Source organism: Halichoerus grypus, chromosome 2 (genome assembly GCF_964656455.1).
Source record: "Halichoerus grypus chromosome 2, mHalGry1.hap1.1, whole genome shotgun sequence".
NCBI lineage: Eukaryota > Metazoa > Chordata > Mammalia > Carnivora > Phocidae > Halichoerus > Halichoerus grypus.
Window position 1 is genome coordinate 166,921,920 of NC_135713.1, and position 23,975 is coordinate 166,945,894.

A 23,975-nucleotide genomic window follows, 5' to 3' on the forward strand; every position below is an offset into this window, starting at 1 on the left:
CCTGGGCTCTAAGAGTCTTTATTACCTCTCCTGGGGGAAGAAAACACCTGGAAACGTAACATATCTAGCCTACAGAAATAGTAAGAACTGACTGTCCCTGAGACCCCAGCTGTTATCCTGCCCACACAAAACGGCAGTGGAAGGGGTGACATAGGAGCAGAAAAGGTTTAGATTCTATGTATGAGAGGGTCTCCAGGGGAACAGTGATCTCTAACCCCAGGGGTCTTTTGATAGGGTGGCAATGTATCAGTTTGGAATGTTCCACCTGGAGACAGAACATGAAGGACAGGTTGGCCTCTGGCCATCCCTATCTCCTAGCTGCGGGTTTTAGGATTGTGGAGATCTGACCCAGTGCACAGCCTGGCCAGGACCTTTCAGCACTAAGTGGCCGGCCAGATGTGTCAAAGTCAGAAGTGGGAGGAAATGCTAAGGAAGCAGGCAGAGTCCTGGTGCTAGCTTTCTCCCCGGGAGGGGAAGTGGATGCTCAGATGGCGGCTCAGCCTAGCAGCATGGAGGGCCCGGAGGGCCTGGGAGCGTCAGGGTCAGAGTCTGGCAGGAAGCACTGGCGGTGGGTTCCAGAACTTCCTTTACCCTGAGCCCGGTGGAGGTCAGGCAGTTTTGCTAGTCAGGAAGGGGTAGTGAGTGGGAGGGAGCCTGGTGTGGAATCCAGGGCAGGACCTGGACTCATTTATTCCAGAAACTCACATAGAGCACCTACTGCGTGTCAGTCACCGGAGTAGACTGAGCTCAGGGAACCACGGTGTGGAGGGAGTGGTCTTTATCTCAGAGCCAAAGCCTATACGGTGTTGCCATGTCTGTCTACTTCTCCCAAGCTAATGTTATTTTTAACAGATGGAATTTTCTTCTTCAAGAATGAATCCCCTGGGGGGGTTGTTGCCAGCTCCCTGCTGAACCACAGCACAGGCCTCTGTGGGGCCCTGGGCCTGGCATCCCAGATGCTATTTCGTTTTCTCTTTATAGCCTAGGGATCATCCTGGCATCTCATATTTCTCAGCCACTCTCCCTTGCCCACGGGCTGCTGCCCCTCCCTCCCTGGGGAAGGGGATGGTTCAGCTTTGGAGGCGCCGGTAGAGTCCACGTTCCAGCTAGAGCTGGTATCCCTGAGATGCTGGCTTGCTTTAGCCCCCGTGGGGCAAGCCCAGCGGTGCCCAGAGGACTTCTTCCCCAGGCTGATGCCTAGGGGATCTGGCAGGGGACACACAGCAAGCTCCATCCTCATGAGTCTCCAAGAGCCATCTGAGAGAACAGTGAGAAGCATAGGGCTGCGGAAGCCCCGCATCTTTTCCTCCCTGGCAGGTGGCAGGGACTCAGGCCACAGCAGAGAGGAGCAGAGTGGGCCCCGCATCCTGGCCTCCTGGGACAGACCCGGGGCTGGTGTGGGAGCGCCGCGGCCTCTAGCGCAGCTCTCTTCCTCCATCTCTTCCTCTTCCTCCCACTCCCACTCCGGCTTCTTTTCTTGGCAGCAGTTCTCAGCTCAGTTCCATGCCAAGAAGAGTCTTTCCACTTCCTCGAGGCTCCTGGGCGGGGTACCCTGACAACTCTGGCCCCACGAGGACGGCTCCTGGCGGCCACCCTGCCCGTCAGGTCATCCATCAACTGTGTCCACACATTGTCCGTCCCCAGGGAGCTCTGAGGGAACCGGCTGGCCATCTCTTCTCTCTGCACACGGATGGAGACCAGGCCTCATGGCTCCTTTCCATGGCCTGTTCAGAAGGCCCCAGGGAGAGACAGCCCCTCGCGTTTCCTTCTCACATGATGCGCGTCCAGAATGCGTGGCTCACACCTTCATGTGTCCCTGTAGCTGCTAGCAAGATTCCGCTGGGAGTAGGGGTGAGCCACAGTAGGGGGATAGACATGGAGCCCCAATAGAAATTGGGAGAAGCAGCTCTTCTTCCGCTATCTTCTATTCCACTCCACTCATTAAACAGACATTTGTTGAGCACCAACTGTGTGCTAGGTCCTGGGAGCCAGCAGTGAGCAGGACATAGCCCCAGCCCCTGGGAACTCTTAGTCTAGCGGAAGAGATAGTCAAGTAGCAGATGATGACAGTGCCGTTTGAGGAGCTCCCCCACAGGGGCCAGTACGGGGTCCCAGGGAACACAGAGGAGGGACTGGAAGTCCAGCCTTGGGAGTGATCACAGGGAGAGCTGCTGTCCGGGTGGGAGATGAATGCAGGGGAGGCAGGAGGAAGGGGAAGGCTGTGAGAGACACAGACCAAGACCTGGAGGTTGGAGAGAGAATGACACATTGTGGGGGCGGGGGCGGGTAAGGCTGGGGGGACAGTGCGTGGGGAATGAGGACTGAGAGAAGCAGCAGAAGAGGCCAGCAGGGGACAGGTCACGAAGGCCCTTGTGAGCCAGCCTAAGGAATGTGAACTTCAACCAAAGGGCAAGAAGCCGTTTAATCAGGGAGTGATAGGAACAGATTTTAGAAAATCTCTCTGGCTGCTCGTGGGGAATGCTTCTGGGTGTAGCAAGGGCGGCCGTGGGGAAAATAGTGAGGGCCCTGTCATTGTCATCCTAGTGGAATGGAGGCCCACACTTGAGTACAGCAGTGGAGATGGAGAGAGATTTCAGACGTGACTGACTGGTGTGGGGGATGGAGGAGAGGAGAGCCAAGTGGGATGTCAGCTTTGGAGGAAGATGCTAAGTTCCTTCCTTGGCTCGTCAGGGAAAGTGTTTTAGGGTATTTGGTTTTGGATCAGTTACTCTTAAATTGTCTAAAGGCAAAGCGTTCCCTGAGTCTGGTGAGATGAAAGGGGGTGTTGGTACAGACGAGGATCTTAAAACCCCAGTTGGATCAAAATTCCTTTCTCCCCGCTCCATGAATCTGAGTGGGAAAGTCAAGGGCCCACTGAGAAGGACAAGGGCCTGGGAGAGAAGAGAGCCAGTCCCTTCCATTTGTATCCTCAGCGGGCCCATCACAGGGAGTAAGGGTGTAGGATGTTTCTGCTAAGCTCAGAAAAGCCCACCTGCTAACCGCCGGCTGATGTGGTTGTCCCCCTGCCACCAAGAGCTGGCCTGCAGGGGAGCTCTGCCCAGAAAGCTCCGTTTCCCTGAGCTTCCGAAGTTATGGTGGGAGGGGTGAGGTGGGGGTTTCCAGGAAGGCACCCACCCCCTGCCAGTCAGGCCTGCTTCCTCGGGCTCTATGTGGAGCTGTCAGGCCTTTCCCGGAGATCTGTGATACAGTTTCTTCTCCCTTTGGACCGTGGGGTTTGTACTCAAAGGCTCTAGGGCTATGAGGTTCCTTAAGAGGTTGTCACGTCTTTGTAAACCACCTGCTTATGTAGACTTGTGTAAACCACCTTTCGTAGATTTCGGTAGATAGTCAATGCCTAGGATGATGATTAGTACATTTCCCTCTACCCCGTCTCTAAAGGCATCCAGGGAAGGTAATTTTGCTGCTTCCTTAATTAACCCACCCTGATGTGCTTTCCCATCGTTGCTCCTGGTAAGGTTTTCTTTCCAAGGGGAACTCGCGATGCTTTTATTCCGGCCCTTTCCCTGTAGCCCTGTCCTCAGAGACAGCCAGGAAGACCTGGCATGCTGGGCGCTCCCTAGCTTTTCCCAGCATCTCAGGCCCGCAGATGGGACACCAGTGGCCTGAAAGGAGACTGGTGGGTTGGGGTTGCCTGCATCTGGGAGAAGGGCGGGGGCCCCTATGCCAGGAAGCCCTAGACCCCTGGACAGAAGCTGTATGAGCCTCACCAACCTCGTTCCCGGGCCCCTGGGGACTTCCAGGAGTAGGATCTGCGGGATACCAAGGAGAGACAGAAAATTGGCCTGTTCCAGGTCTGCCAGGCCAGCTTCTGAGCAGTGGGCTTCCCCTGGGGCTTCTGGTGTTGGTGGAGCTGCCGGGTGCTGCCTGGGCTCAGTGTTCTAGAACACCTCTGTTCCTGATGGTACTTCCAATAATCCTCGGAGGGGGTTTTTGGGTTTTGTTTGTCTGAAACAGAAAATTCTTACTTCATTTTTTCCAAAGCTTTAGGCACTTCTGACATCAATCTCACCGTGTGAGATCTTTGACCTGGGGGCTCAGGGTAGAACCCAAACTCAGTTCTTTTGGTGATGAGGTGGCCAGTGGGGAGGTGTTGAGGGCGTGAGAGCTGGTGGGTGAAAGGTCTTTGGGAGCATTTTGGGGGTTATCTATCCTGGATTAGTGGGGTGCATGGGACCAGCAGGATAGCATGGTGGACAGGGTCATTTCTATTCCACTAGGTCTCCCTTCTCTGTCCTCAGTGGCACATTCTGCCTTCTTCCCGATGAGCTGCTAGACGGACGGCAGCCCCAGAGTGCCCTGGCCACCCAGTCTGTGGGTGGTGGGCACGGTGCCCAGGCCACATTGAGCTGGGTGTGGGTACATGTCATGGTCATTGGTTGTTTTCGCAGGCACTGCTTGGAGCCCTGGTGTGGGGGCAGGGCCTTGGTTTGAGGTGGCTGCACTGGCCCCTTCCTGCTCCGGAGAGGCCCCCCCCGGGGCCCACCCTGCTACCCCTGGCCACCCCCTCCTCTGCTCCCTTCTAATCTCTTATTTACGTTGAAATGGTTCTGGAAAATACCAGATATGCAAACACCCAGACTGGGGGTGGGTGAGGAGTGGGGTGAAGGGGGGTGTGTGGCGGGTGGGAGCACAAGTATTTTAAAAATGCTGCAGATCTCTACAGCGTTTCCCAGAAACCACAAGCACGCGGTCCGCCTGCCAGCAGCGCTCCCCGCCACCCCAACACCGCGGAGCTGCCGGGCCGGAGGTGGAGAGCTGCATCGGTGGGGGTGGGCGCTGGCGACCCGGCCGGGGAGCCCCCTCCCCGGCCCCCGGGGCTGCCTGGCGCCTCCATTGTCAGTCCTGGGCAGCGGGTACGGATGTGCCCCAGGCTTCCAGCAGCACTGGGGGTGCCCACCGTGCCAGACAGCCGCTGAGAAGGAGTGGGGTCTTCATGGCTCCCCACCTCCTGCCGTGCAGTTTGCTGGTGGTGGGGGGCGGGGGAGCCCAGCTCAGAGTCCGGCGTGCTGTTTGGCAGCCACTTCTGTTCTGTTAAATACAGGGGACAGTGTCAGCAAAGCTTATTTTTTCAGTTGTTGGCTCCAGTTTGGTTGGGAAACTATTTCCTCTGACCTGGGTCCCCACTCTGGCTGCCTTAGTCTCCCGCCATAGGTTTCTCAGAATCAGGGCATGACAGTCTCCCCTGGCAAGGCTCAGCCTGGACGCTTCGCAGGACTCTGGGGTGGGGCAGCAGGTAGGGTGTTTGTCCCAGGGCGGCGCATAGCACATGCATGCTCCCTAGGTGGTGTTTAATTGATCCGGTAAAGATTCAGCTGAACGGGGGCGCCTGGGTGGCTCAGTCGTTAAGCGTCTGCCTTCGGCTCAGGTCATGATCCCAGGGTCCTGGGATCGAGCTCTGCATCGGGCTCCCTGCTCAGCCGGAAGCCTGCTTCTCCCTCTCCCACTCCCCCTGCTTGTGTTCCCTCTCTCACTGTCTCTCTCTCTGTCAAATAAATAAATTAAAAAAAAAAAAAAGATTCAGCTCAACAGAAATGCCTTGGGGGCAGGGCATGGGAGCTGACAGCCAGGGTGAGGATCATGGCTAGTGTTCACTCTACGGTAAGCACTGCTCTAGCTGTTTGATACATACTAACTCATTTAATGTGCCCAACAACCCTTTGAAATAGGTAGTGCAATAGTCTACCGGATCACGGAGAGGTTAAGGATAAGTCTCTGGCCGAAGGTTTCAAGGTTATTTAAAGTTACTTGTCAGGAGTTGAATTTGGGGCATCAGCTCCTTGCCCTCCAGGAGTGTGCTGAATAAGGTAGGGGAACGCAGTATCTGGGTACCCTTGTAAACCCACTGGCCGGCCCACTGGCCTATGTCCTATCAGCCTCTCCTCCAGAAGGGGAAGGGAAGCGAGGAGTGACTCTTGTTCTGTGGATGGTGAGCAACAGAAGGGTGTGTCGGCTGCTCTTTCTCTCCACAAGATTAGCCAGAGGAAGCGAGCCCACGTGGCAGCAGGTGGGATTTAATGGGATGGGAGCCGGGAGAGGGACTGGGAAGCATGGCTGAGGAAAGCCTTAGGAAAAGAAGCAGCATCTGTCTCGGCAGTGTTTGGGGGTGGTCCCTTGGGGGTGGTGCAGGGGCACACACTTTGCCCCTTACTCATCTCTCCTACTAGACCCTGGGGGGCGAGGATGGTGCCCCTGGCCTGTTTGGCCCTTACCGACACGCTCGTACGGACCTCTGCAGTACTTGGGGTGGCAGGATCCCCAGAGAGTCACCTCTGACTGAGAATATGTCCTCTTCTGTCGCATGGGGGCTACACATTCTTTTTTTTTTTTTTAAGATTTTATTTATTTATTTATGTGACAGCGAGAGAGAGACAGCGAGAGAGGGAACACAAGCAGGGGGAGTGGGAGAGGGAGAAGCAGGCTTCCTGCCAGGCAGGGAGCCCAACGCGGGGCTCGATCCCAGGACCCCGGGATCATGACCCGAGTCTCAAGCAGACACGTAACGACTGAGGCACCCAGGCGCCCCGGGGCTGCACGTTCTTGCTTCCTAGTGCACACTGTGGGGAGAAGGTGAGGAGCACTGGCCTGGCGGAGGGCCTCGCAGGTAGTGGGTGTGCAACGAAGAGTTCTCATTGGCTTCTACCATTGAGCCCCTGCTGTTCCTTATGTCTGTCATGCTTTTCCTTGCGTATCCTCATGCCCTCATACACATTGGCCCAGTTTGAATGTGCTTCCTCAGGGAAGCCTTCCCTGACCCTCTGAGTTGTCACCTCCTTGTCTTTCATAACAGTCATTAAGGCTGTCGTTAATTAGTTATCTTATTTCTCCAGCGCTGAAGGGCTTCGTGATAGTTGTTGGATGTTTGTTGAAGGAAAGAAGATGGTTCTCTGCTCAGGAACTGGTTTCCCATTCTCTCTGCATGGTTTTCCTCATTTACCTCAGTTTTGATTCCTAGAACCCTCCCCCTCCCCGACTCAACTAGGTGACTTGTCTGCAGTACCTGTCCCACCTTCATCCCCGGACCCTGCTTCGTCTGTCCCTGGGCGCTCAGCATCCCCCACAGGAATGGAGGAGACATGGGCTCTAGGCATCCAGGAGCAGGTCGTGGGATGGCCTGCCTCCTGGCCCCGCACTGGCGTCTTTGGGAAGGCACCGGGCTTGGGTGAGAAGCAGATTTGGGGTTATACGGGGGTCACACAGTGTGTAGCCCAGGGGACCTGGGAGCAATGTGCTTGTTGTCCTGGCCTCAGGTCTCTGAGGGAGGAGGATGTGGCCCAGCAGGGCTCACGGCTCCCTCTTTCCTTCGGTTGCTTTCCTGCTCTGCCTGCGTGCTGGAATGTCAGCAGGCTGGGAATTTTCACAGCAAGGATTTTTCCCAGTCAGAGCAATGGATTCCAGCTGGAGCCCGGGGACAGCTCCCACATGGGCAGCGGCTGCCAGAGAGGGCCAGGGTACTTGCTAGGGCACCCCAACTGCTCTGCTCTTGGGGCCAAGGCCCCACTCCCATCCTCCATGGGAAATGCAAACATCTGTCTCTCCACTGGGTCAGGCAGAACCTGGGCTTCAGGAGCTGTGGAGCTCAGGAGAGGCAGTGGGAGGCCTTGGGCACCAGAAACTCCCCCTCAGTGAGGAAAGAACGTGGCTGGCCATATCCCACAAGCCTCCCTTCCTCCCCCGGTGAGTGAGTCAGGAAGGGGAGCTGCCTTGGATTCCATCCTCAGGTGGGGCTGTGGCTGCCAGACCCAGGTTCTCTGGCCTGTGGGGGCCACCCAGCCTTGGCAGGAGGTGGCCCTGCTGACTGTGTCACCCTTATCTGTCCCCTCTCAGTGGGCCCCATAATGCCTCCAGGGCCTGGTTCCCTCTCTTAGTGACCCTTCCGGCCTCTGTGCCCTTTGCCCCTTGATCTCAGTTCTGCTGGCCCCTCCCTTCCACTCCCATTTCTGCAAGGAGCTGACTCACTTCCTCTCTCCCTCCCCAGCTTCTCTCACTGTCAGGTCCTATGGCGTACAGGGTACCCACAGGGAGGGGAGATTTCTCATAGGGTGCTTCCTAGGCTCTTTTTCCTGGCAGTAAGACTGAGGCTGCCCCTGGCTCTGGGCAGAAGACTGGGATATGGGGGTGGGGGGAGGGGGGCATGACTCTGGGCTGTAGGAAGGCCGGATGTGAATGGCCCTGGAGCCTTGGCACAATCGAGGTGGGATGTCAGGAAGCCTTGAAGAGCACCTGCCCCATGTCACCCTGTGGGCTCGGTTCTGTGGAGGAGAAAGGCTGAAGATGCCATCCCTGTGACCAGGAGGCCTGTGCTTTCTCTAGAACAGAAGACATCTGCAAAGAGATAGGTCTCAGCCCAGGATGGCATGGGCTAGAGGCCAAGCAGTGACGGCGCTGTCAGGCAGCATGAGACAGTCATGACTCTCTGTGACACCCAGTTTCATGCCCAGCCCCATCTCACCATGGAGAAAGTGTCTGCAGATTCCAGTGGCGCCTTCCAGGGAGAGGGTGAGGAGCAGGGTCTGATACTGTCTCCCTGCTGGTTTTTCCTGCTGGGAGCCCTCGTCCTGCCCCTCCCGGCCTGCGCCTCTCTCATCCATGGACTGGTCTGGTTGTGGAGCCCATTGCAGAAGCTGGCTTAGGACAGTGGAAGGTTTCCTCCTGGCATTGTCTAGCTTGCCATCCTTGGAGCCATCTAGACTGGGGAAGCCTGAGGGCCTGGCACTTTAGGCACTGGGGACTTAGCTTGTGCTGGGCCTGGCACAGCCTGGGATCCTCCCCTGCAGGGGGCCTCGGTTACCTAAAGGGCACAGACACCGGGTAAGGTCGAGTCCCCAACTCACTTGGCCATGCATCAAGTTCAATAGACACTGAAAGGAAACTGGGCCTACTGCCTGAGGAGCCCAGGGGACTGTTGTGGGCTGTCTTCCGAGAATCAAGCGACCAGCAAACATTCCTGTTCCCCTTAGCACGGGCGGCCTGCCGTGATCCTGATTCTGGCCTCAGGATTTCTGGACCATGACGGGTGTTTCTTGTTTAAATGAGGTTGGGGGTGGCAGGCTGGAATAAGGCCTAGGCGTGGCGAAGTTGAGGGGTACCCGCCTGACCACCCCACCCAGAATACTCTCACCCTCTCTGGCAGGAGGTGCACCACCCCCTATAGGCACGCAGGTGCCTGTCTGCGTTCCTCTTCTAGAGCTTCTTTATTGCTCCCTGCCACCACCCCCGTCACTACCTGGCCTTGCCCTGTGGCGCAGAACCAGGCTCTGTGACAGGACATGCAATTTGGAAATGGCTTGGGACACACACACACATACCCTACAAAATTTAGCCTGGGTGTCTTTTTCTCCCAGACGCTTCCAAAGCATTTCTGCCACCAGCTTCGAATGCTTCTAACTGGCCTTCCCCTTCTCTGTGCAGACCAGAGGACTTGGTGTCCGGGGCAGGGCATGGCAGAATTTTCTGGCTCCCATCAAGGCCTTAACACACCAGTTTTCAGGTCTCTCTGAAAGAGGGACCCATGCTATAAAGGGTCCCCTCTCTCCCTCCCTACTCATTCTCTTCAAAAATCCGAAAACTGCAGATCTTATTGTTGCTATAGGAACAGATGCTTGGCAAATATGAAGTTGGATGGAAGGGCTGGTTTTGGCTGTAGGAACTGCTTTCAGCTCATTCGGGGAGGAGAAGGAGGCAGGCAGCACAGGCAGAAGGGCCCACAGATGGGAAGATGCAGATGATGATGTATATGTTGGTAGTACGCTGAGGTATACTGGGTACAACATGGACATTGGAGCTGGACCCCTGGGTTCAAATCCTGACTCTGCTACTTACTACCTGTGTGACCTTGGGCAAATGATTTAATTTCTCTGTGCCTCACTTTCCTCCTCTGTAAAATAATAATAATACTTTATTATAAGGTTGTTTTAAGGATTAAATGAATCAATACCCGTAAATCACTTAGAATAGTGTTATCCTCATCATTAATCTGTCTGTAAGGTGCTGGGAGGTACTTGGTGCCCGGGAGCTTGATGGGCCATCTGCCCAGGAATGCCACAGGCCTGTTACTGACTCAGCTCTGCTGCTGGGGGCGGGGGGGTGGGGGGGGGCGGTGCAGGGCACTTTACTCTTGTCCCCAGAATGGTGCTTTTCCCCAAAGGGCCCTCCAGGTGAAGACAGGGAAATAAGACCCAGATTGGTCCCCATGTTTACTCAGGGCCACATGACAGGCTCAGAGTTTGTCCAAACTAGTTTGTAGTTCGATGCATCTTTAAAATTGTGCTCCTTTTCCCATGACTGCCTCCAGTCAGATTCTTGGCCAATGCCAACAACTTTGGAATACCAGGCTTCTTTCTACCCATTTGTTTTCCAGTGGAACAGACTTCTGCACTTTTTTGTGGTGCAGCATTTTGTTTCTTCATGCCCGTCTTGCTTCTGGATTAGGGTGAAGCAGGAACTGAGGCCAGAATGCGAGGCACAGAACAGAGAGGCAGCCCCGACCCTACCCGTTCCTGGGTCTGTTCTCTGCTCCTTCATCACACATATGAGCTCACCCAAACACTCCCACTTGGATTTTCTAAGTACTGTGGCAAAACCTTTCATATGAAGCACGCTGTGAGAGACTGGTAGCTGTCAGATCCATGTCCTTCCTGTTCCCTTGTTGCTCCCTGGATCCAGGGCTGGGGGAGCTTGTTTGGGCCTCTCTAGCATGGCGAGCACACCCGGAAGTCCTTTCTCCACCATGTCCTCCTCCCCCTCTTCCTCATTTGGTTCCTCCAGAGAGTGACGCAGGGAGGTGGCCAGTTACGGTCCCCATTGCCCCATGGGCAGAACTCCTGGCATGCTGCTCAGAACGAGGCTTTGTTGGCCTTATTTGCCCTTGACAGTTCAGGGTTCTGCTGGGACGTCTCTCTCTGAGAGCCCTAACATCAGATGAGTCCGGCATCGAGTGGTGTGGGGAAGCCCTCAGGCCACTACATTCCAGATGTCTTACCCATGCATGGTCCAGAGACGCTGCAGAAACAAGGAACGATTGTGTGGCACTAAGGGGCTTTCTCCCAGGCCTGGGATGCCTTGGAGTGGGGGCTGGCTTCCATTCAGCTTTGCCTTTTAAGCCCCTCTGCATCTGGCTTCTGCTCCCTGGCTAGTTGTTAAATTGTGGCTTAGTGGTGGCCCCCTTCCCCACTTCTTTCTGAGGCCTAGGGTTCAAGGCAAGGCACAGGGGGACAGGAGCCTCGACAGACTCTGGGGCAGGGGGTGGGAGAGAACAGCAGGGGGTCAGGGGCAACACCTGAGGGAGTCTTTGGCAAGGATGACCAGGACAAGCTGAAAAGGGGACTCTCTAGATCAGACCTGTCCAATAGGACACTCGGCCAAGACGGAAATGTTCCAGTCTGTGCTTTCCAACTTGGTAGCCATTTAGCCATATGCGGCTACTGAGCACCTAACGTATGGCTGGCATGACTGAGGAACTGAACCTTTAAAAAAACAAAACTTCTTTTGTTTGAATTTAATCAGAAGTATTCCCATTGTTTCGATTTAACTTAAATTTAAGTAGCCACACATGGCTAGTGCTTACTGCATTGAACAGTGCAGCGCCAGATAGCTCTCGGAAAAAAAATGGTGGGGTGCTCTTGAAGGCTTCTCTCCTCTTGCAGTCCCCCTGGTGAGGCTGGGGATGGTGGCATTTTCCCTTCCTCTCAAGAAGGAAGGCTTGTCCTCTCTGGCAATTTCTACGCTTCACCAACTCTGGAATCCTGATGCCCCAGGGCCGACAGGTCCCTGGCTATGTGCCTCCACAACTGGGGCAGCGCTTCCCCACCTTGCCAAGCATGTTTTCTGCCCAGCCTTGTAACACAGGTGCTCACACGCCCCAGTGGATTTGGCCAAGGCTGTTAATGTGGAGGTGGTAGGTTGGTAGGAAAAGGAGAAGCTTTTGCTTCACCCTTCCTACTTCTATGGAGATTGAGTTTGAGCTTTCTTTTTAAAGGATTCTAGAAACAGGCCCAATCAGGGCCTCCAGAGGTGAACACACAGATCCTCAAATGTGTATTGAGTGTCCAGTGTTTGGAGGAACCCGAGGCTTGTCTAAAGCAGCCTCCCTGACTCTGAGAATAAGCACCACAGGTTTCCAGTTCTCACACCCAGGAACACCTTACTGATGTTTTATTTAAATTCGTGTGGCTGACCCTTAAACTAGCTTTCCTTTTTTTTTCTTCTCTGGAAATAGAAAAGAGTTGTCGTTTATGTGAAAAAGAGAACAATAGTTCATTATGCTTATTCTCTCATGTCTGCCAGAGGGGGTTGGGGATGGGAATATTGTGTATGTGGTACATTTGGTAGACTCAGAAGTGAACCAAGTCTGGGTGGGATTTGGGCAGGGGTCTGGAGGATTTTGTCAAGGCCGGCCCTTGGCTTTGGGCCTTGTGGGAGCTTGGCGAAGCAGAGGCAGTTTGGAAATCCCCAGGGGCCACGAGGAAATCCCCCGCAGCTGAGCGTCCTCGGGGAGCAGCAGACCTACTGGAGTGGTCTCTGCAGGCAGCCAGGATCTGACTCTGAGGGGACAGACTCCTAGTCTTAGCAGAGAGGGCGAGCCCAGATGTCACCCCTTGGCTCTGAGCCCGTGAGATGTTGTGGTGTCACCAGGCTCTGAGCAAACCCTTGAGTGTGCTAAGGCAGGGGCTGGGGGGAGTGCCGAGCCCTAAGCCTCAGTGATAGTGGGGGCAGTGATCTGGGGCGCCCCCCCTTCCCCCGACTTTCCTAGACTGCTAGTCCCAGACCTCCTCCCAGCACACAGGTTCCAAGCGTCCCCGAGTCTTCTGTTTATTCAGTTATTCATTCACTCATCCCTTTTATTCCATCAATAAGCATTTATTGAGTGCCCACTATATGCAGGGGCTGTCTGGGGTTGGGGGGAAGGAGCGGTGATTAAAACAAAGGCGGCGCCGAGCTCAGCGCTGCCCCTTCTCGCCGTACCCTTCCACGATAAAGCGAGAGGCCATCTTGCCGCGGCAGCCCCCTCGGTCTCGAGCTCCCGGGGGACGCCTCTTGGGGGCGTGGCCTGGACGCCAGCCCTCGGAGGTGAAATCCCGCGGCTTCGGCGGCCGGGGCGGGCGAGAAGGGGGCGGCCGCCCTCTGCCGGGCTCCGGAGGCGCTGCAGGGCGGGTGCGTCCTGTGGCTCCGGGCGCACTGCGCCTGTGCGGGAGCTGGCCCCTCCCCGGCTCCGCCCCTGCGTCAGCCGGCTGGTGGGCCGGGCCCGGAAGCGCGGCCGGGGCTCGGGCCTGGGGCTGACCCGGCTCCCACCCGCCGAGACCGCCGGCTCCCACGGGCCGCGGCCGTCGATCGCTTCGGGGACAGGAATGTCTGGGCCCAGCCCTGGGCTTGCACTTTTCATCACCCCCCTGAAACGACGCATGCCCCCTAACTTCCCTAAATAAGGAGTTCTATTAATGACATTTTATACATTGCAAATTAGTAATTATAGAAACACTATATGATAAGTATCCATCCACGGCTTTATTTTTTTTTTTAAAGATTTTATTTATTTATTTGACAGAGAGAGACACAGCGAGAGAGGGAACACAAGCAGGGGGAGTGGGAGAGGGAGAAGCAGGCTTCCCGTGGAGCAGGGAGCCCGATGCGGGGCTCGGTCTGGGATCATGACCTGAGCCGAAGGCAGACGCTTAACGACTGAGCCACCCAGGCGCCCCCATCCACGCCTTTTTTAAAAGGAGTTTTGATTTAAAGAGAATCTAGAGAGACAAAGGGTCAGAGGAGTATTCTTTTAAGATGTTAAGTAGAACGCCAGGTTCAGTGTTTTTCAAGCTGTCTCCTTCTGAATCAGCCTCCATCTGACATTCCTGTTTGGGATAGTGGCTTCAGACTGTTCTCTTAAAATCTTGACAGCTTGAAACCTTGGAGGCTTTAGATCTTCCCGACCGCCACCCCTCCCCCAACTTCGTGCCCATTTCATAGCCTCCCCTGTAGCCACCAAGTCTCTGTCTTGCATCACCTTCTCTTCCCACTGCAGAATAGGGCAGACCCCCCCTCCCACACACACACACACACACACACATCTTTCCTCTGGCCATCATCTTGACTTCCAGTGGTCTTTCAGCTTCCAGCATCCTTTGCTTCCCAGCATCCTTCTGTTAGATCAGCATTCCTAAAGCCTGGGTTTAATCATGCCCCTTCACTCTCCAGAAACCTGCTATGACTCCCACTGTTTTCCAGGCAGGAGGCAGAGTGGAAGGGGCAGGGCTCTGGAGTCAGAATGACTAGAGTCCCCACCCTGGCCTTGCCAATCACTATCTGTGTGGTTGCAGGCAAGTTATTTAACCTCTATAAGCCTCAGTTTCCCAAACCACCATTCCTCTTTCAGCGGCACTCACCTCTCAGGGTTTTGTGAGGAAAACAAGTTGCGCTGTCCCTGACCCGTGGCTAGTGCTCAGAATATGCCCACTTTGTCCTTAGGCTGCTTACCTCACTTTTGTCCTCAGGTACCGCCCTTTCAGTTGCAAGTGACGGAGCCCAGCTGACCTGGTTTAAAAAGAAGAAACGCGTGGGCTCAAACATCTGAAACATGCAGCGGGTAGAACTGGTTATAGGCTCAGCTTTATCTAGAACCCAGGCCTTTTCTGTCTCTCAGTTCATCTTCCGTGCTGGCTTGGTCCTCAGACAAATGGTGGCAAAATGGCATAGCACCAGGTTCAGGTCTTGTGGGAAAAGAAGGGCGATTCTTTTTATTTATTTATTTATTTATTTAAAGATTTTATTTATTTATTTGACAGAGGGAGTCACAGCTAGAAAGGGAACACAAGCAGGGGGAGTGGGAGAGGAAGAAGCAGGCTTCCCACGGAGCAGGGGGCCCGATGCGGGGCTCGATCCCAGGACCCTGGGATCACGACCTGAGCCGAAGGCAGACGCTTTAACAACTGAGCCACCCAGGCGCCCTAAGAAGTGTGATTCTTTCAATAATTCCCATTTCATTCTATGGCCTTGATACTGATTGGGTCATATGCCTTTCATGAACTAATCCCTATAGTCCGGGGATATGACACGCTCATGGGCCAGACTCAAGTCCTGTGCTGGGGTAGGTCCCCAGGGGGAAATTGGGGTGCTGTAAGCAGAGGATGGAGGAATGGATCGTGGGCAGCTGAAACCACACCTGTCCACTGTGGCATGATCTGGCCCCACTGACCTTTCCAGCTTTGTCTCTCTTTGTTTACCTATCTGTGTCCTACACTTCATCCAGTTTCATGCTTTCCCAACTCCTTGCCTTCTATTATTCTAGTCCTTTACCCTGGAATTCCCTTCCTCCCTCCTCTCTAATTCTTTGGGTGCATTTGTTATCTCTTCTTCGGGTCTGTATGTTTGGTGAGGCCAGGGACTATGTCTGCTTCGTCTTGTTTTAATCGCTCGCTCACTCATGTATCGAGCACTGTCTCTGAGCAGGGCCCAGTGCTAGGTGGGTGCAGGGGACAACCGTGGACAACAAACATACCACCTCTGCCTCAAGAAGCTCATAGTCTAGTTGTGAGGAGACAGAAAAAGAAGCAGGCATTGTGCTTCCCCACAGTGTTCACCTTGAGGTATTGCACATGACTGCTAGGTGAATATGGGAATGACTTCCTTCACTCCTCAGAGCCTCCTGTGTAGCCACCCCGCTGTGCTTAGCCACCCTGCCGGGCCCGGGCACAGAGCTAAGGACCTCTCACTCACCGCACACCACCACCAACGTGGGAGAGCAGAGTAGCTGAAGTTGTGACTGTATCTGGATATCCCTTTTTTCCCTGTTGTGTCCCACCCAGTGTATCTCACGGTACCTTTCAGATGTTTAGTTAAATCCGGTGGATACTTACCGAGCACCTACTGTGTGCCTAGTGACTTTCGAATCTAAATCCATATAGTATCCATGCAGATGCCATTGTATCTAGCAGAGCTCGGTATTAGGTATACAAAAGAACTGCCATGTGTATGTGGTGATATCTAGGTATAGACAGTGAGGACCATGGTTTTTGATAATAATTTAATCACTACCTATGGTTTGCCAGGCCTAATGGCAGGTGCTTTACGTCTACTATCTCTTTAAATTCTCACAACCCCGTAAAGTAGGTATACCCTTATAAGGCAAGACACTGGAGACTCTGAGAAGCTGAATAACTTTCTCTTAGGTCAGACAGCAAGAAAGACGCCGAGCTGGGATTCAGACCCAGGTGTGCCTGACTGCGAGTCTGACTGCGAGTCTGAGAGTCTGAGTGCGGGTGTGTGCTCTTTCCACTATGTCACCAGGCAGGCCTTGGGGTCTAGGGAAGGCGTAATAAAGGAGGTGAGACTTGACATGGACCTTGACAGATGGGAGGGTTGGGCAAGGGAGAGAGGCATTTATAAGTAAATACTCTGGTGGTGATTAGGGCAGGGACGTGGGAAGATCTGCCTGAGAAAGTGAGAGCAAGGCGTGCTGCGTAGAGGGAGATGGAGGGAGAAGGGGAAAGGGAAATGGCAGGAGGCGGGCCCCGGGGGCTGGGGGTGGGCTGGCTGGGAGTGACTGCTTGGCCCCCTGGGGTCATAGGTTGGGTTTACTGGAGACACGGGCCAGGCCCTGAGGCAACACCAACCTTTGGGCAGCAGAGGGACTGTGTGTGTGGCTGTGTGTGATGCTGAATGAGTGGCCAGGGCCTCAGGTTTCCCCTCTGAATGACGAGGCTTGCCCTTGTCGCCGAGGGAAAAAGATGATCTCCATCAGTAACACGAGTCAACTCAGAGACAGAACTGACAGGATCTAGTCGTCTGAATAGAAAAGAGGAGTGGACCCACACATGGTGACTAATAATTCAGAACAAGACTCTGAGGGTAAAGTGACACCTTGGTCACCCAGAAGTCATCTTCCAGAGCACTGCTGAATGGAAGGTGGGCCTAGAAGGCCCTCAGGCAGCTGAAACAGAGGACAGTAAGTCTGTGGGTGAAAACCCAGGCCATTTGCTCACAGGAGAGTGGCTCTCTGGTAATCTACTTGCTCTCCTCTGGACTCTGTGACATCAGGCTTGGTTATCTGGTTTTCTAGCCTTTGGCAAAAACTGCTTATTCGAAGGAAGTGAGACTATTGGGGACAGGCCCGCTCTGACAGGCGGAGTGACAGCTGATGGCCCGACGGGGGAGGGGACAAGAGAATTAAGCAGATACGCGGACACAGAGGGCATCTGGCCTTCCCAACATGGGCCTGGAGCGAGGCCGCAGGTTGCTGCAGCGCCTAGGACAGGGCTGGTGGCCTTTGAGAGTGGCCAGGGGCATTTAGTAGGACAGGAGCCAGGCTGGGAGGTCCAGAGTCCTCACAGGGGGCATGATGTGCCCCCCAGTACATCCAGGATGGAAACGAGGTGGGTTCAAGAGAGGAAGCTCAGAATTGGAGATGTTTGAGATGGGTTCAGAGTGTTTTACTTAGAAGAGAATCTATAAAATGTCTGTTTTTATGATTTATAAATTAGTCATAGGATTTAGAAAACTACTTAAAATAGAAAATATTTTGCCCCTTCAAGGGGATAGTCTTCAGTTACCTGGAAATGTTGCTTATGATGCTTTTCTTTTCTCCCCCCTGCCGATGATCACAGATAGATAATAATAGTTAAAACTACTGAAAACTTCTTTTTTTCAAATAAGTTTATTGAAAACTTTTGTGTTAGACATGGTCCCTGGAGCAAGCACTAATTCATTTGATGCCTACAATAACCTAGTGGTAGGTACTATCGCTGCCCGCCTTGCACAGCTGACGAAATCACAGTTCAGTTCAGTTGTGTGGCTTACCGCATGGACAAGCCACGATTGAACCAGGCTGGCTGGACCGGGAGGTCTCTCTGTTGACCACGGTACACCACGAATAATTCCTTTAAAGCAGCGGCTCTCCGAATCACCTGGAGGGCTGGCTGAAGCACAGGTGCTAGGCCCCATCTCCAGAGTTTCTGAGTCAGTAGGTCTGGAGCGGGGAGGGGTTGCTGGTCTGGGGACCGCACTTTTTTTTTTTAGATTTTATTTATTTATTTGACAGAGAGAGAGATAGCGAGAGCAGGAACACAAGCAGGGGGAGTGGGAGAGGGAGAAGCAGGCTTCCCGCCGAGCAGGGAGCCCGATGCGGGACTCGATCCCAGGACCCTGGGATGATGACCTGAGCCGAAGGCAGACGCTTAACGACTGAGCCACCCAGGTGCCCTGGGGACCGCACTTTGAGAACCAAACCCTTTTGCTCACTGAGATTTTACCGGTCACATACTGACCATGCCAAAGAGTCACTGCGGGCAAAACCCTCGTTTTGCAGATGAGGGCTGTGTAAGTCACAGGCCCGTGGTCATACAGCTAAGTCCTTCATTCATTCACTCATTCATTCATTCATTTATTCAGGCACTCAGTGATTTAACAAAGGATTTAACCTCTGCTCCAGGCCTTATGTTGCCTTCAAATTGAGCAGTGCTCAACCTTGGCTATTTATAAGAATCACCTGGGGGGAGCTCTTATGAATCCTAGTGCCCAGCCTTCCCTCCCGGACCAATTAAATCAGAGACTAGGGGGAAGGGATGGGATTCAGGCATCAGTATTTTTGGAGTCCCACGGGGGATTTCAGTCTGCAGCTGAGGTTGGCCCCAGTGTGTCAAGAAAGGCCCGGGGATGTGAAGATCTCTGACACAGCACATGCCCCGGAAGGGCCAGACCGTCTCCCTGGGAAGACACACCAGTGCCTAGAAAGCCGAGGCAGGAGCCCCACATCCTCATGGCCACATGTGGTTCTGCCTGTATGGTGTGTGTGGGGGGAGGGGGGACGCAGCGCTGGGCTTCGGTCCTCTCAGGCAGTGCTTACCAGCCTCTTCTCAGAGAAAGTCATGGTGTCTACAGGACCCACCGGGCTCACAGGACTGGCGGGGTGGTAGGCCTGGGGGTCTCCAGCCACCCTCGTTGGACACTGGTTGGGCTACAGCTCTGTTCCAGGCCTTCCCAACCCCCCCCCACCCCGCCTTTTCTTTTCCTGGAGAGGAAAAGACAGGCCAGCTTCCTTCTTTCTGCAGAGCTGACAGCTTCTGAGACAGCTTCAAAAGGCCTCTTTTGGCTCCTTCCCACCTGCCCCTGGCTCCCATTTCAGCCTCTTTGGGGGGGTCCCCAGCCCCGATCTGGGCATCCCGTGGTACTCCCCGAAGAGCAGGGACGGGCTTTCTCTTCACGAGGAGCACTGGCTTGTTACGGCAGCCCTTGCTCATTGGCCAGACACCACGATTTCCTCTGCAGGGCCAAGGCCCACCCACCACACCCTCCTCTGCCTGCGCAGTCTCTGGCTGTGTGGGGTGAGGGATGTACACACAGAAAGTGCAGTTGATTCCTTGCATGTCCTCACTGGCTTTCCGGCGAGGCAGCCCCAGTGGGCCTCAGACGGATCGTGTGGGGCTCTATGCCTGCCAGACTCGTCCAGGATGGCTGCGTGGCTGCTATTTGGGCATAGCGTGCAGCAGGCCCTGTGTATCGGATTGGATGTGACGTTAGTGGTTTCCTTGGCCTCTGCCGCAGTAATTAGATGGCTGGGGTGAGCTTGTGATTTGTGTGTTCTCCAGAACACTGTGCTGTGATTGAGTGTTCATGCATGATGGTGCACTTGTGTGTGCGTGTGTGCTTGTGTGTGCGTGCGCGCGTGCACGTGTGTGTGTGTGTGTGTGTGTGTGTGAACGCACATGTGCTTGTCTTAATCCTGGCCTGTGGGGCCGGGGGCTGCAGGTCTCAAATTCCTCTGCTATTTTTAGGGGCCATATCAGCTCAGCTGTCCAGGAGCCCGGATGTGTGTCAGGAGGAAAGTCCCACCCTCCCTGTCCTTTGCCCCTAACCCTCCAACACCTCCTGCCCCCCACCCGTGCCCTCACTCTCCGTGCCTCCTCTTCCCCTTCCCCACGCGCTGTGTTACCGTCTCCATCCCGGAGTACCTGGTACTGCAGTCCTGGACGCCACTCACTGTCTGGGACCGGCTCCCCAGGGTTGGGCAGCTGCGGCCCTGGCGGGAGGGGCCTGGGGAGCGGGAGGGGAACAGGGGCGGGGCTGCAGCCAGTGCTATTTTGAGCTGCTAACGGAGCAGCATCGGAGAGGAGAATCCTTGCTCCTGGTTGCTCCAGGCCAGGCCATGCGGGTGAGTGTCCCTCTGACCCCCCACCCCGGAAATGTCCCCGGCTCCTCATGCCGGTTCCTCCTTTCCGAAAGGAGGGGCCTTTTTCTTATTTCCCCAGATGTGGCTGAAGGAGGGGGGAGGTGCCTTGGGGCCCCTCTCTGAGCTTCTTGGTGGGGAGGGAATCATCCAGCTCAGGCAGCCTCCCAATACCTCAGAGGCAAGGCCCTCCTGGGCCTGACTCATGACTTTGGGAGTTTGGGAGGGGGCACCGTTTTCTAAACCTCGGTGTCCTGGGACTGCATCAGCTTGTCCACAAGCTGTGACACGCCTTCCCCGCAGACCATTAGTGCTTGAGGCCCTCATTCCTTAAAACGCTATTTTCTTCTGAGGTCGGGAACCCCAGTACCTCCCGGACCTTGGGAAGTCTTGTTCCTGCTTTGTGTTGCCAATGTGGCCCTCCGCCCTTCGTCCTCCCGGTAGGCAAGAGAAAGGCGCTGGAGAGGGGTGGTCCCTCGAGTTGTCCGGGGGGCCACGAGTGGACTCAGCATGGCCTCCTGCATTTCTGTGGATCGGACACTTGGAAGGGGCACGGATGGCATCTCGGGGATGCCCTGACTGTCTGTAGGTCTCATTTTCAGCAGAGATTACTTCAGAAGAGTAAGTTCCTTAAAAAAGCAAGTGAGGAGAGACATAGCTGCCTTTCAGTCGTTCCGTTTCCCCCCCACGCCAACCCCTCCCGGCTACCACCGAGGGTCAGGTTTTCGGTCGTGTCAGCACTTGGCAGCGTGTGGGCTGGCCCAGCACGGAGGTCTACCGAGAGCCTGCGACGTGCCCACAAGCATTTGTCTCTCCCCGTGCCCCGTCCCAGCCACAGAACTGGCGCCAGTGCTCAGGTGTGTGTCGGTAGCTGGGGCTGGGGCCAGAGAGACTCCTCGCCCTGCGAGGTGGGTGCTTCCTGGTCGGGCGTCCTCCCCGCCCCGCCCCACCCCACCCCACTCCACCCCGGGGGGCCCCTGGGCCACCAGTACTAGGTTGAAGATTTGGGGGGGATGCATGATGATGGCGAGGCAGATGGCAATGGGCCCGGCAGAGGGGCAGCGAGGGTCCCCGGGGGAGGGAGGGAGGCCTCCGGCGGGTCCAGCCGTTGGAGGAGGAACCCCGGGCCTGTGTGCAACTTCACGGCAGCAGGAAGCCATTCCAGTGCACCTGCTTCCTCCAGGCTGGCCTGGCCCACAGTGACAGCAGGCACTCGGCCGCTTTCTCTTCCGCCCCGGGCTGGGGGAGGGCTCTCACTGGAGGCTGGACCCAAGGGGCCAGGGTGGCCCTGCCAAGCTCTTGTCCCCCTCCTCCTCTGGCTGGCAGCATGGCCTTCAGGCCACTCCCTGCAGAGGCAGCTCCGTGCAAAGCTTATTCGGGTCGTGGTGGAAGGGCAGGTCATCTCCGGAAACCCCTGCTTTCCCTCCGAGCTGTTATTCTGGCCGATGATGTCATGGAAGTTCAACAGTGCAGGTGGACCGAGGGAGGCGGGGCAGGGCTGGCTTCCACCCCTTAAAGTGAGCCCAGGAGGTTCTTGCTGGAGGACAGACCTGGGTGTGAGTTCTGATTTACCGCTTGCTGCTCTGAGGCCTTGGCCAGGTCATTTCTGAGCTTCCTTTTGCTCGTTTGTAAAGTAGGAATCGCACTAGTATGTCCTTTAGAGGACTGTTGTGGAGATTAAATGAGGTCATGCTGTAGAGGATGCAGCACGGTGCCTGGCATTTAAGACATGCTTAGTAAAGGTTGGTTGTTACTGCTGTGCTTTCTTCCCTAGGCCTTCATCCCCCACCCCCACCCCCACCCCCACCCCGTCCTTAGATAAGTAGGTGCTAGGGTGGGACTGGTAGGAAGAGGGTCTCCTAGGAGCTACTCTCTGCTCCTCAGAACGGGAAGGGAGAGGGAGGAGGATGCCATGCCTCTTTTTTCTCTGAACGTGCACAAGTGTTAGCAGAGGGGAGAGGTGCCGAGTTCCCTACGTCACAGACAGGAGGATCTCCTCTTCCTCTTCCCCCCTTCCCTTGCGGGCTCCCAGTGTGTGGATATCTGCGTGGACACCAGAGCCTCGATGCGTTCCTCCCAGCCTGGGTACTCCATGCCAGTGGGGAGCCTGGTGGGTGGAAAGCTTCTCCTGGGGACATTTGTGTCCCATTCCTTCTTGTGAGGGGCACAGAGGACGGTAAGCTAAGGGCGGCTAAGGGCAGCTGGTCCTTGCTGGTCCTGTTCAGAGGGTAAAACGCAGCCTGGTCCAGCCCCCTGAGTGTTGGAAGCCTTCCCAGGCTGAGCATCAATGGGTCCCTCAGCACATTTCTTGGATTTCTCCTCTTTGAGAACAAATGCTTTCAGCTATTATCTCCTCTGCTTTTTCTTTTTTATTGACTATTTAGCCATCTTTAAAATAGAAATAAATAGTAAGTAACAAATACATAACAAAATAAATACCAAATGTCTCTATTGTGTCTAATTTACAAGATGATGATGATCACTGTTTGCCTACTGTTCAGGTCCTAGTTTCTTTGATTGATATTAGGTAGAGTTTTCCCTACGGTTACAGTGGTCACATATTTGTTAGTTTAAATGGCAACGTAACAGTGCATTGGACCCAAGTACCATAGCTCATCTACCCCTTCCCTAACACTAGGCATTTGGGTGGTTTCCAATGTGGGGCTCTTTTTTTTTTTTGTTTTTAAGATTTTATTTATTTGAGAGAGAGAGACACAGCAAGAGAGGGAACACAAGCGGGGGGGGGGGGGGGGAAGGGAGAAACAGGCTTCCCATGGAGCAGGGAGCCCAATGCGGGGCTCGATCCCAGGACCCTGGGATCATGACCTGAGCCGAAGGCAGACGCTTAACGACTGAGCCACCCAGGCGCCCTCCAATGTGGGGCTCTTACGTAGAGTACATCTTTAAAAGTCTCTTGTCTGGGTTTGTGGGTTTTTCCTTTCTCTTCCTTGCTTTAAATCAGCTCATTGCTTACACATTCCTGAAGATGGGATGGCTAGGGCCAGAGGATGATGCATTTTATGGCTACTCTTGCTTCCCAAAGAGCTACTCAGCAATTTCAGAGTGTCCCTGCCCTTTCCCTTCCACCCCATGGCATCGAGTGTACCATCTATTTATTGTTGCTAAGTTTAGAGAGTGTACCTCCCTTGTGTTCCCCTCATCCCCGGCAATCAGGATTGGCAAAATGTTACTCTCCTCAGTTTACAGTTGAGGGAAGAGACCAGATGGGAATGAGAAGTTTGCCAAAGAACCTTATTAAGTGCCCACAGTATGATGGGTGACATCGCGTCCTGCCTGTGAGGAAACCACAGTCCAGGGAACACTGTGGACACACAAACAGCTCACACCCTGATTCCCAGTGCTGCCACCTACCAGCGAGGCCTCAGCGAGGCCCTTACCCTCTAGAAAGTGGGCTTTTGTGAGGATGAAATAATGAGGCAGTGTGAAGGGCCTGCCACTGTGCCTGGCTCATAGTACGTGTTCTTGAGCATTCTCCCTCAAGAGAAGAGGCCAGAGGAGCGCCTGGGTGGCACAGTTGGTTAAGCGTCTGACTCTTGGTTTCGGCTCAGGTCGTGAGTTCGAGCCCCACGTCAGGCTTCCCACTCAGCATGGAGTCTGCTTAAGTTTCTCTCTCCCTCTGCCCCTCCCCCAACTCTCTATCTCTCCCTAAAATAAATAAATTAATCTTTAAAAAAAAAAAAGGGGGGGGAGACTAGGCCAAAAGTGCCTGAGAGGGTAGTCAGAGAGGGGGTCACAGAGCCTCAAGGGGCAGGATCGTGGTGGGGTCTCCCTTTGTAAGCCTAAG

General features: G+C 54.8%; 1 protein-coding gene across 12 annotated transcripts in view; it reads left to right on the forward strand.

The window, feature by feature from the left end:
• The window catches only part of MYO18A (myosin XVIIIA), a 95,572-nt gene that overhangs the window by 12,752 nt on the left and 58,845 nt on the right, over positions 1–23,975 (forward strand). The window contains exon 1 of one of the 12 annotated variants that reach the window (XM_078068124.1): positions 20,061–20,155. The exons of 10 other annotated variants lie outside the window; for them this stretch is intronic. In XM_078068124.1, coding sequence (XP_077924250.1) covers positions 20,150–20,155 — 6 coding nt within the window. In that variant the 5' untranslated portion in view covers positions 20,061–20,149. Of the gene's footprint in view, positions 1–20,060; positions 20,156–23,975 lie in introns of those variants that run through there. One more of the 12 variants, XM_078068125.1, reaches the window with a different exon arrangement.